We start from the raw sequence: 12617 nt of genomic DNA, 5'->3' as shown, positions 1-12617 counted from the left end.
CTGCCTGACCCCATGGAATCAGCTCCACCAAAAGTTGAAAGGTCAAGGGAGAAGCATAAATATGGACAAGTGCAAGAGGTTTAAAGTAAGGTTGATGCAGGCCCTATTTGTATACTAACTTCTGGATTGTGTTTAGGATCCATTATGTCTTAGCACTGAATAAGTATTTTCTTGTAAAGGGAGATTTTTGATCCTAGTCTTGGTCTCTAGTCCAATGAAATAGAACCACAGAGGGGAATGAATGATAGTAAAAGATGCCATAACCTTAAATGCCAAATCAGCTCTGTGGTGAGCCACATTAAGCTCTCATTTCACAAACTTTGCTGCTTCTGCCTAGAGCAAAAACATCTGGGGATTCAAAAGTAACACTGTAAGAAGTTGCTGGCTATGGGAAAGTTCCAAAAACCATGCTCATAGTCAGGCAGACAGCTGTGGTGTCAAGGAAGAGGAAGATAACAAGGATATGGAGAAGATCACTATGTATTAGGGTAGGCTGCTACAAGAACTACTTACCAACTGATTAAGATTCTGAGAAAGCTGATGCTGCAAAGCACAGTGATCAATTCTTGAGGAGAATGAAGGCTGGTGGGAAAAGGCAGAACTGATGGAAATTGGAGAGAATCACTCCCCAAAATAGCATAGTTGCGAGAGGACTTGTTTCAATCTTGCCACTTGCCAGAAAAAGGGAAAAGAGGGCCCAGTCTGGCAGAAAAATGGCTGGAAGAAGTCTTGAAGAGATCTTTCATGATTCTCTCTCTCCAAAATAAAACCCAGAGAGGGAGATTGAATGGTCTGCAGTGATGAGGCCAGCACATGCGGTACTGGCAATACTGAAGATGATGAAAAGTGGCATGGAGAAGAACCCATAGTTGCCAGGGAGACCAAAGGGCCATTATCCATTTTCTTCTTTTTGCCTAATTGGGATCCAACATGACAGGCTTTTAAGAAGACCTAAGCCATTTATTGAACCATTCTATCAGGGCAGATATCATCCTGGCAGAGGCCTGGGGATTTCCTGCTGGAGATGAATTTCTCAGATGACTCATAAAGAAGCAAGAGAATCCACAGCAACTTCTGGAACATGAGAGGAACTTTGGAGGAAGTTAATGGAACTACTGGAGTCTGCTACTGTTAAGAGCTTGATTGCCAAACAGGGGCTAACAGATAGGATGAATGATTCTTGCAAGCCTGTTCAGTAAATGTTTGGCAGCACCTACAAGAGTCTATTGCATCATTTTCCTCCCAAGGCAGAAGAGATAAAGACTGCACCCATCTGTGGAAGGAAATTTGTTCTTGCTAACTTACTACTTGTGGAATGGGGCCTTTAGGACTATAGAGCTGAGGCCAAAAGACTTATAAGAAAAGGGACAGTGACATTTCATCTGAAACTCTCGAGGTAGGGGAAAACACATATGTAAAAACATCTAAAACAAAACAAATTAAAACAGATAAATTGAAGGAAAGAAAAAAAAAACTTTAGAGAATGAACATGTTTATTTATAAACTTGTAATTGTTTTTATGTATTTATTCTTTTTAATTGCTGTATTCCACCCAGAGTCACTTTTATGTGAGATGGGCAGCTATATAAATACAATAAACAAATAAAATAAAAATGTTATTGAAATGACAGTTGAAAACAAACTTAGAAGGACCAGTCGCACGAAGTATGCAAGGAGAGGGGGACTGTAATCAAGAATTCTTTAAGCTCCAGAAGTTGTTGAACAAGCGCTGCACAGGTGCACACCTAGAGAAACTAGTATTCAGAAATATTTTCTATAGAGAAAAAGGTCCCTTAGTGTTAATCTATATTGTTCTTTTTTTGTCCCCACTTTTTTTGTTTTTTGTCCTTAACAGCTTTATGCAGGGAAAGGATAATATTATCAGAAGCTTGAAGTGATCTCCTCCAATGTTAATTCAAACCAGGCCAAGGGCTGCTGACCTAGACAGCAGCTCACATAGTTTTGAGAGATCCCTCAGAAAACTGGTATAACTAAGTAGCTATTCACTGATAGAAGAGAAGGCAATTATGCCAGCTGATAAGCCAAGTACACAATGTAGCAGACACAAAACAGACGACAGAATGGCAAGACCATGAACTCTTAAAGCAGACAAGCAGGCAATGAGTCTGCTAAAGGGCTGCTATCCTCTGAATATAGAAAATTAGGGCACCCTGAACTTCCAGAGAATGAAGGGACTTAATAAATGGAGAAGAGAGCATTACTGGAAGAACAATAGTTTCACAAGGAAAACAAAAATCCCTTTAGGAAGAAATCTAACAGCTAGATCCAGTTCAAATTTATTATACAGTAATTATATATACACATAATATATAAAGTGTGTTATATATAAACATATTATAATGTGTGTGAACTGTTGGTCACCTCTTAGCACACAGAATTTGCTGACACAATAGTTGGAACTGCAACAATATTGGAAAATGAAGTAGATGACAACATAACTGGCAATTAAACAATTGTAGAGGTAAAACTGTAGGCATTAATATATTTTATGTTTATGTCTATTTTATGTAATAAAATAAAACCTAAATTTTACTTCTAACATTGTTTATATATGGGACCTGAGATCACTGTATTTTAATATTTTGGATAGTAGTTGTGTAACCCTGTCCTCAGCAAACAATATTAAACATTTGTTTTTTAAAAATTCCCTCTTATAAGGACACAGACTGTAGGTGTAAATATAAAACTCAGATCAATGGAAATAGAAGAATTGTTGCTGTAAACATCTGTGCCTGAAGACCAAGTAGTATGAAACACAAGCCAACAGCACCTATCACAAATGTACATTCTTGACTGGGATACATTCTTGACTATAGTACAAGAAGGAATAATAACAGTGACAGTCTTTTTGATTCAGACTTTCAAATTCCCATCTGCCATCATACTTAGTAGAGTGTGTAATCTTCATCCCAATAACTGAGGGGATGACAACGGACAACGGAAATAATGTTGCAAAAGACAGAGACCACTCCTGTTAATAATCACAGTGATTGTCAGCTGGAAGTTCTGGAAATTTCTAAGAGTTCTGAATAGTGAAAAATGAGTTGATGGCAACCTATTGCAGCCAAAGAGGTTTAAGTACTGAGGGTGACAAACTGATTTTCTCTTCTGAAACTGATGATACACATTTCTGAAGCAATAGCAGTGATCAAATTCTAAGAAGAATGGTTGTTTTGTTTCCTCATCTCAGATTCCTTAGAGAGTGGGAAACTGTCTTGGAAGACTGATGATCAATTTAAGGTTTCTATATAACTTTAAAAAATAGGTTATTTCACTTAGATGTGAGAGCATGTGTACGTGAACACAGAGATTCAATAATATTTGCCTTGCAAGCTTTGGATTTTTATTGTTTTCTTAAAATGAATTTTACCAGTTATCCATCAACATTTATATCCACCATGTGAATTTAAAATAATTTTTAAAGACAATATTGAGAATTCATTAGTATGCTCTGTATTTAACGTTTGCCAGCAGTATTTTATGACAGATAATTCCTTTGTTATCTCCTCCCCTGGTAGTTTCCAGAAATCTTGAGCAGAGAGAACTACAGCATGGGGTCAGAGAAAGGCGATTTTGGAAATGAGATGAAGGCATCTTTATAACAGGGTTGGCAGCTTGTGCATGTGCACCCCCAACCTCTCCTTGAAGGGGTGAGGGCGAACCTTTCAGGCTCTTTTTCTTTTATGGGCCCTTGGGGGCATTAACTTGACCTGCCCCTTAAAACCTGACCAAGCCTTACATTTTGGCCCCACCCTTTCCAACATCCTAATGTCGCCATATATGGCCCTTGTGATTTCCAGGCAGGGCAGAAAGAAGCAGAGCTCAGTCCAAAAAAGGTGGCCCAGCTTTATTCTATAGCAGAGGGAGGCAGAATAAATTAAATTCAACAGTAAAAAGCTTATTTTAAAAAACCATGTTTTAAGGCCTTTAAAAAGCTAACAATCCCCTTAACTCTGTAAAGAATATATCCAAAAAATCTGAGGCAGCTACAGAAAAGGCTATGCTACAAGTCCAAGATAAACTTGTGCCAACTATATAGAAACAAAGAGAAATCAATTTGAAAACAGATGATTTGATGAAAGGAGGGGGAAGATATTTTAAGGAACAGTAATCTGTGATATATGATTTAGTTTGTCCATTTGTAATTTATCTTTGTTGGTTTCCTTTCTTTTTTGGGGGAGAGGGAAGAAAGAATATCTAACGATTATATCTGTCTGAAAACCTACCAACTGCATAGCTTGTTAAGCAACTATTCACTTTGTTTCATGAACTTACTCAAAAGGGTCACTGGGATCAAGTTTCAGTAATTCAGGAGGAATTGGGATCCGCTTATAATACATCTCCCAGTCAAATGCTCCTCGCATTGCATCTCCAGCTTGTGTTTCATAGCCAAAATGGTCATGATCAATTACATCAATCATTGGACAAACAATAGTTTTGCGATTTCGAGCAATGCGGTCTGGGGAATGAAAAAAAAAGTCATACTTTATACTTCCTTTCATTTGTAACAAAACAATACACCTACAGTTGAACATAAAAAAAATCTCAGAACTAATATAGGTAATCCTCGGTTAACGACGATAATTGGGACTAGAATTTCCATCACTAAGTGATGCGATTGTAAAGTGTGACATCAGGTGACCACATCGTTTAGCGATGGCAATCCTGGCAGTCCCTGTTGCTGTTGTTAAGTGAGGTTTGTGGGTTGTTAACCAAGGATTTCTTTGCAACTTCCTGATGGCTTCCAAGAACCAAAGTCAGTGGGGAAGCCAGCAGGAAGTTGCAAGTCCCAGGAAGCTTGCAAGTGAGCTGGCAAGCAGGTAAATGGCTGCTGCTGGGTGGGTGGCTGGCACGAGTGCAGCAGGGTTTGGTGTGGCTGCTCTAGGGCGTGTGAGGGACGGGTGTGGTGCGAGTACAGCAGGGCTTGGGTGGCTGCTGCAGAGTGGGGGAGGGTGCACAAGGGTTCATGAGGGGCAGGAGTGGCATGGTGTGAGCACAGTGGGGTTTGGGGTGGCTGCCTCAGGATGTGGGAGACCATGGGGGGCAGGTGCAGCTTGAGCACCATGGCGATTGGGGTGGCTGCTGCAGGGTGCGGGAAGGCACGTGATAGTGTGCAAGCGGCAGGTGTGGCATGGTGTGAGCATGGCGCAGCTTGGGGTGGCTGCTGCAGGATGCAGGAGGGCATGGGAGGGGTGGGTGCAGCGTGAGTGCAGTGGGGCTTGGGGTGACTGCTGCAGGGTGGGGGAGGCCACACGAGGGGCTGGCATGGCAGGATGTGGGTGGCTACTACCAGTTGTGGAAGATTTACCAGAGTGACTTGTGACCTTCCCTGCTGGCTTCCCCATTGACTTTGGTTTGGGGAAGCTGGCATGGAATGTTGCAAATGGCGATCACATGACTGTGGGATGCTGCAACCATCATAAGTGTGAGCCAGTTGCCAAGTGCCTGAATCACAATCATGTGACCGCAGGGGTGCTGGGACGGCCAGAACTTCAAGGATCAGTAGTAGGTACCACTCATTCAGTGCCATTGTAACTTCGAATGGTCTCTGAAGGAGTGGTTGTTAACTGAGGACTACCTGTATAACATGACTATAGCCAAAGTTGTTTGATCATTACCAGTGGTAGAGGGAAAGTGCAATACTATCTATGTATATTGTGCTTGGAAAAGCAGCCTTTAACACTAACAAGTGTCCTTTCATTAATCAAGAGGCTTCCCAATATACCCATACGTGCCTCCTTAGATACCTGCCAGACTTCAGGCCTTTGCAATTTCATTTTTTAAGATTACTTTAATTAAATGAAAAAGCTAACATGTTTCAAGTCAAAATGTCAATCTCAAGCATAATTTTTATTTCAACTAATACTCTGGGCCCCCATATACCCTGAAGGCAGCTGCAACAGAGAGTTCTCTTTGAAAATGTGCCTCTCTACTCAGGAAAAAAAAAGATAAAAGTATGTTAAAGTGGTAGAAAATATCCTGGGAGGTGAGAGAGGATAATAGGAAGCAAATTTATCACTTTACCTTCTGATCAACAAATGTTTGTGATTAACTGTGCTCACCACAGCAGGCATTTTGTGAGAGTGTCCATACTATGCACTAAGAATTTCAAATACGCTCACCAGCTCTGCAAAGTTGGGAACCCCACTCAAATATCAGCATACTAAATGCTTCTAGTTGCTGTTTTAAAAGAGTGGCATATTACTAGTGTAACTGTACCAGGTAGTCTTCACTTACTGACTTCAATTGGGACCAGCAACTCTGTCACTAAGCAGCGTGGTCATTAAGTGCAACATGACATGACTGTGCCAACTTACTATGTCAGTTCCAGCTGTGGTCGTTAAGCGAATCACCACAGGTCATTAAGTGCAATGTCATGCGACTGTGACTTGCGATTTCCTGCCAGCTTCCCCATTGACTTTGCTTGTCCGAAGCCCACTGTGAAGGTCGCAAATGGCAATCACTTGACTGCAGGACGCTGTAACCATCGTAAATGCCCGCTGGTTGCCAAGCGCCCAAATTGTCATCACGTGACCATGGGGATGCTGCAATGGCTGCAACTTTGAGGACCAGCCATAAGTCTAATTTTTCAGCGCTGTTTTAACTTTGAACAGTCTCTCAATGAGTGGTTGGTGAGGACTACCTGTAATGAAAATCTTACCAAATCTTAAAGACAGAAGTACAGGTAATCCTTAACTACTCGTTCAGCAACCATCAAAGTTACAATGGTGCTGAAAAAATAACTTTACAGGTAGTCCTTGATTTATGACCATTTGTTCAGTGACTGTTCAAAGTTATGATGGCACTGGTGGTTATGACCAGTCCTTGGAGTTCTGGCTGTCCCAGCACCCCCACGGTCTTGTGATCACAATCTGGGTGTTTGGCAACCTGTTTGCACTTATGACTGGTTGCCAAGCAGCCCACAATCATGTGATCACCATTTGCAACCTTCCCTGCCAGAAAGTCAATGGGGAAGCCGGCAGGGAAGGTCACAAGCTGCTGGAGTAGGTTTCCCCCACCCGCACACCCTCCCCCAGCCCCTCTGCGCTCATGCCATGCCACGCCAGCCACTTGCACACACACACATACCCTCCTCATGCCTCCCTCGTCCCTTCTCCCCAACCCTCCCCAACCAGCGCAGTGCCTTTTGCCCATCCCCTTGCACCCTCCCCAACCTGCACAGCACCTCTCACAGACCCCCTTGCATCCTCCCCAACTCTCCCTCGCACACCCCTGTGGTCTCTCCCTGACCCAGCAGCAGCCACTTACCTACCTGCGGGCCTGGGACTTGCAACCTCCAGCTGGCTTCCCCCAGTGGTCCCCACTGACTTTGGTTGTGGGAAATTGGCAGGAAGTTGCCTCGCCTAACCATGGGATTCAGTTAACAGTGGCAACCATGACTGCAGGAATTGCTGTTGCTAAGTGATGCAGTCACGCTTTACAACCGCATCGCTTAGTGATGGAAATTCTGGTCCCAATTGCTGTTGTACATCAAAGATTACCTGTACGGCCAATTTACAAACTTCACAGCGTCCCTCAGTCACATGATCACCATTACAGTCAATACACATTGTTATGTGCCTGACCTTTTTCCTTCCCCCCCCTTTGCAGAGCAGAAAGATTGGAGAGGAAGGGATTGCAAGAGAGTAAGCTGTTTGTACTTCTATACATTGAAAGCAATGCCACCATGCCATCAGCCTGGGCCTGGGAGCTGTGGGCGTGCTATGCAAATAGCTTATAGTACTCTTTTGAAATCTCTTCCTTTCAATCTCTCTATTCTGGGGAGGGGGGAGAAAAAAAGCAAACAATTTCTGCAGGCAATCTCTCCTTTGCCTGGCCCTTTCCTGCTGCTGGCATGATTGCTTTCAATTTCAGTCTATGTTGATTGGGGGCAAAAGGTCCCACCCTTGGCTCCTAAATTGTGGGCTGCTGCAGTATTCTCTCTGCTCCTGTTTAACATCCACATGAAGCCACTGGGTGAGGTCATCTGTAACATGCTGATTATACCCGGGTATATATCTCCACCCCTTATGAAGTAAGCTATGCTGCCAATGTCCTGTCTCAGTGTCTGCAGGCTGTAGGAGTTTGGATGGGGAACAACAGGCTTCAGCTCAACCCTGGCAAGAATGAATGGCTATGGGATTTGGGACCACCTGGATCTAGGAATTTATTGTATTTGGTTCTGGATGGGGTCGTACTTCCCCAGACAGACCCAGTACATAAACTGGGGGTTCTTCTGGACTCATGACTCCTGCTCAAAGGGCAGGTGGCAGTCATGGCTAGAGGGCCTTTGCACAGCTTCAAGTTGCGCCCCTGCCTGATCAGGAAGCTCTACGCTCAGTAACTCATGCCCTGGTCACCTCCCATATGGATTACTGTAATGTGCTCTACATGGGGCTGCCTTTGAAGAGTATTCAGAAGCTTCAGTTGGTGCTAATGCAGTGGTGCAGGCAGTTATGTGTGCACCTAGATCTGTGCACATTACACATATGCTCTGCAAGCTCCTTCGGTTAACAATTTGCTTCTGAATCCAGTTCAGGGTACTAGTGATAACCTATAAAGCCCTACATGGAAATGGGGCCGAGTTATTTGAGAGACCACCTCTCCCCAGTGTCATCCACCCATCCCATCAGGTCTAGCAGAAGAGACTTGTTGCAGATTACCCATCCACTATAGAGTGTAATCTGGTGGGACCCAGGAGGAGGACCTTTTCTGCTGCTGCACGTGCCCTATGGAACATCATTCCCCTTGAGGTCAGATTGGATTCTGGAAGGGCCTAAAGATCTGGCTTTGCCATCTGGCCTGAGGATCAGTGAGGGGTATGGAGCCCATAAAATGGCTGTACTGTTCTTGAACGGCTGGGCTTTCCCAGTGATTGTACTGTATGGATTTTAATTGTTTTTACATTTGTATTGTTTGTATGGCTGTTCTATTTTTTGATTTTGGCTATATAAATTGAATAATTAAATAAATAAATCTGAAAAATAGATGCAACTGAAGAGCAACCTACAGATGAGGGCAAAGGAAATAATTGATTATCCTGGTAATTCCTCATCCCCAGAATTAGGAAGAACATGTTAATATGAATGCCAGAATAACAAATATGTGGATATTCTAATGTTAATTCAAATATATCTTACTCTGCCACTGGAAGATTTGGATAATGTCATACTCTGGTTGTTCAGAAAGGCTCAGCATCTGCATCTGATCATTCAGAAATACACTTCAAATAGTCTTCTTACCTAGAAGGGGTGGCAACCAGTTCACATTTGCCTCACAGTGGGAGTCTAAGAAGGTAATAACGTCTCCTATTGCTGCAGAAGCCCCGAGCATTCGAGTTCTTATTAGTCCTTCTCTCTTCTTAGTTCGGAGAATCCTAACTTTTGGAAACTGGGCCATATAATCCTCCAAGCTCTTTTTGAGATGTTCTGCATTGAACAAAATGAAGATACAAGAAAAAATGCATTAAAAATTAAGCAGTTTAAAAAGCTCATTCTACCTCAGCTTTATAATCAAATAAGCTTCTTAATGGTTTGTACCATTAAGCGTGTTGTCATTTTTGAGGGTATTAGGAAGGATAAAGGCAGAAGCGATCCTATAACACTGCATATTTGTCCTTCCAAAATTGTTTGACAAACTTTCACCAAACACTCCTAAACAAATTCAGCAGCAATGGAATAAGAAGGAAGACATTCTCTAGTCTGAAAACAGGCTATAGAACAAGAAAGAGTTGGCACAGATTTCAAATTGAGGATATTCTCAGGGTTGTGTTGGGACAAGGACTTTTTAATTTGTTCATAAATTATATGAAGTAAGAGGGAAACAGCTGACGATGCCCAACTATTTAGGACAATAACATCCAAAAAAGATTTCAAAATGCTCCAAAAGATCTCTCCAAACTGGATGATGGCCCCAAAAGTTAATTATTTATTTATAAAAAATATATGCTCCCAACTCCCTTAACAGATCTGGGAGTCTTAGAGGTTATCATAAAAATAGCCATTAAAAACTTACATGTGGTTATGTAACTACTCTAGGTGTAAGCTGTATATAATTCAGTGCAAGCAAATGCAAAGTGATGCAAACTGTCATAGAACCCATACACTTCACATATATTAATGGGATCTAAACTGTCAGCGATTGAGCAAGAAAGGGATTTTGGAATCATGATGGATAGCTCAATGAAAATGTCACTCCACTGTACAGTAGGTGTAAAAAAATATAAATTCTAAGTATTGTCGAAGGCTTTCACGGCCGGCATACGATGGCTGGTGTGGGTCTTCCGGGCTGTGTGGCCGTGGTCTTGAAGTTTTGTTTCCTAACGTTTCGCCAGCACCTGTGACCGGCATCTTCAGAGTGCAGGAGCACAGACAGGAGCAGTTCTCTCTGTGCCCAGGGTGATGTGACCCTTTTGTGGGTATTTATAGAGATCTGAGGGGGAAAGGGGGATTGGGGGTGTGTGGGGGGGGGTTGGGTTACTGAGTGGCTGCTTGTTTTGGTGTCAGCATCTGTGTGTATCTTCCTGGGGATTAGGCAGGGTTTTTTCTTCTATTGAATTGTTAACGAGGGGCTGCTGGGGGTGATTGGCAAGTTCATTGTGTGAACTGTTCACATGTCCTGGTGGTTGAGCTGAGTTCGTTGACCTTTTGCAGGCTGTATTTTTCAGGATGAGTAGCCAGGTTTTGTTGATTTTTAGACTCTCCTCTTTTTTATTGAAGCTATGCTGGTGTTTGTGAATCTCAATGGCTTCCCGGTATAGCCTGGTATAGTGGCTGTTGGTGTTGTCCAGTATTTCTGTGTTTTCAAATAGGATTTTGTGTCCAGTGTGCTTGAGAGCATGTTCAGCTACTGCAGATTTTTCTGGTTGCTGTAGTCTGCAGTGTCTTTCATGTTCTTTTATCCTGGTATGGATGCTGTGTTTTGTGGTCCGGATGTATACTTGCCCGCATCCTGAAAAATACAGCCTGCAAAAGGTCAATGAACTCAGCTCAACTCAGCTCAACCACCAGGACATGTGAACAGTTCACACAATGAACTTGCTAATCACCCCCAGCAGCCCCTCGTTAACAATTCAATAGAAGAAAAAACCCTGCCTAATCCCCAGGAAGACACACACAGATGCTGACACCAAAACAAGCAGCCACTCAGTAACCCAACCCCCCCCCACACACACACCCAATCCCCCCTTTCCCCCCCCCTCAGATCTCTATAAATACCCACAGAAGGGTCACATCACCCTGGGCACAGAGAGAACTGCTCCTGTCTGTGCTCCTGCACTCTGAAGATGCCGATCACAGGTGCTGGCGAAACGTTAGGAAACAAAACTTCAAGACCACGGCCACACAGCCCGGAAGACCCATACCAGCCATCATAAATTCTAAGCTTGAAATAATTATGAAAGGAACAGAAAATAAAGAAGGCAATATAGTTTTGCCCCTATATCAATCATATATTCCACAACATGTGAAATACTGTGTACAGTTCTGATCACCATATCTCAAAAAGGATAATGTGGTACTGGGAAAAATATAGAAAGTGTAACCAAAAGGGTTAGAGGACTACAGCAGCTACCCTACAAGGAAAGACCACAGTGATTAAGGCTTAGAACAAAGGTCAGTAAGGGGAGACAAATATACAGGTAGTCTCCAGTTTAAGAACGAGTTCCATTCCCAAGGTCTGTCTTCAAGCTGAATTTGTATGTAAGCCAGAAAGTATTATTGCATAATACTGTATAAGTAGTATTGTGTAATTAACTCAAACCATTAAGTATTTAACTCAAATCGTTGTGTATTTAACTCGATTTTCGCTGCAGTAGGCTCTGTTCTTAATTATGAGTTGTCTGTAAAGCAGGCATTCTTAATCCGAGGACTATCAGGTTATTAAATCATGCGTGGTATGGACAATTTGGATAGGGAATTTTCTCCCTCTCTTACAAGGTTAGAACTTGGGGTTATTTGTTAAAACTAAAAGGGAGAAATTTAGGAACTGTAAAAGGAGCTACTTTTTATATGGCATGCAGTTAAGCTTTGGAATGTGTTGCTACCAAATTAGATAGTTTTAAAGGGGGACTGGATAAATTCATGCAGAACTGGGCGATCAATAACTACTGGTCTTAATAGCTGTTGGCTACTTCTATGCTCATGAATGTCTGCCTTGAATATGAGTTGCTACTGAGTAATAGTGGAAAAGGGGTATAATTCCTCTTTCATGTTTGTGAACTTCCTGCCTGCCACATGACATAGAACATGGGCTATATGGGTGTTTGTCCTGATCCAACAACATTCTTATATATTATTCAAAATTAGATAAACCATTTACTATGATGTTAAATTACAACACATAATTCAATGATACACATCTGTCCATTAAAATACACATATAATTATCTAATTCAGAAATTTTGATGTCTGCATGATTCATCTGTCTTACCTAATTCTGAAACTTTTTAAAAAAGTTTTAACTCAAGAATAAAAACAAGAAATGTTTTCCTTAATATTAAAAAAATGAATAAACATAGCACATAAGATTCATTAATAATTTTAAAAAAACAACAACAGAGGAAGTACTTCAAAGCCCAACATTAAATTGCATTTTAT

At 42.0% G+C, this 12617-nt stretch overlaps 1 protein-coding gene across 1 annotated transcript in view; it reads right to left on the bottom strand.

Annotated features, from left to right (window-relative positions):
• Positions 1 to 12617, bottom strand: part of GALNT10 (polypeptide N-acetylgalactosaminyltransferase 10) — a 67200-nt gene that overhangs the window by 27556 nt on the left and 27027 nt on the right. The window contains exons 5-6 of the mRNA XM_088133878.1: positions 9264 to 9449; positions 4297 to 4480 (exon numbers count right to left, since the gene is read on the bottom strand). Coding sequence (XP_087990004.1) covers positions 4297 to 4480; positions 9264 to 9449 — 370 coding nt within the window. The remainder of the gene's footprint in view (positions 1 to 4296; positions 4481 to 9263; positions 9450 to 12617) is intronic.

The sequence above is a fragment of the Python bivittatus genome, unplaced genomic scaffold (assembly GCF_059951505.1).
Source record: "Python bivittatus isolate LINGU-HERP-01145 unplaced genomic scaffold, Pbiv_v1 ctg000080_np1212, whole genome shotgun sequence".
Lineage (NCBI taxonomy): Eukaryota > Metazoa > Chordata > Lepidosauria > Squamata > Pythonidae > Python > Python bivittatus.
This window is presented reverse-complemented; position numbering and strand designations above follow the sequence as displayed.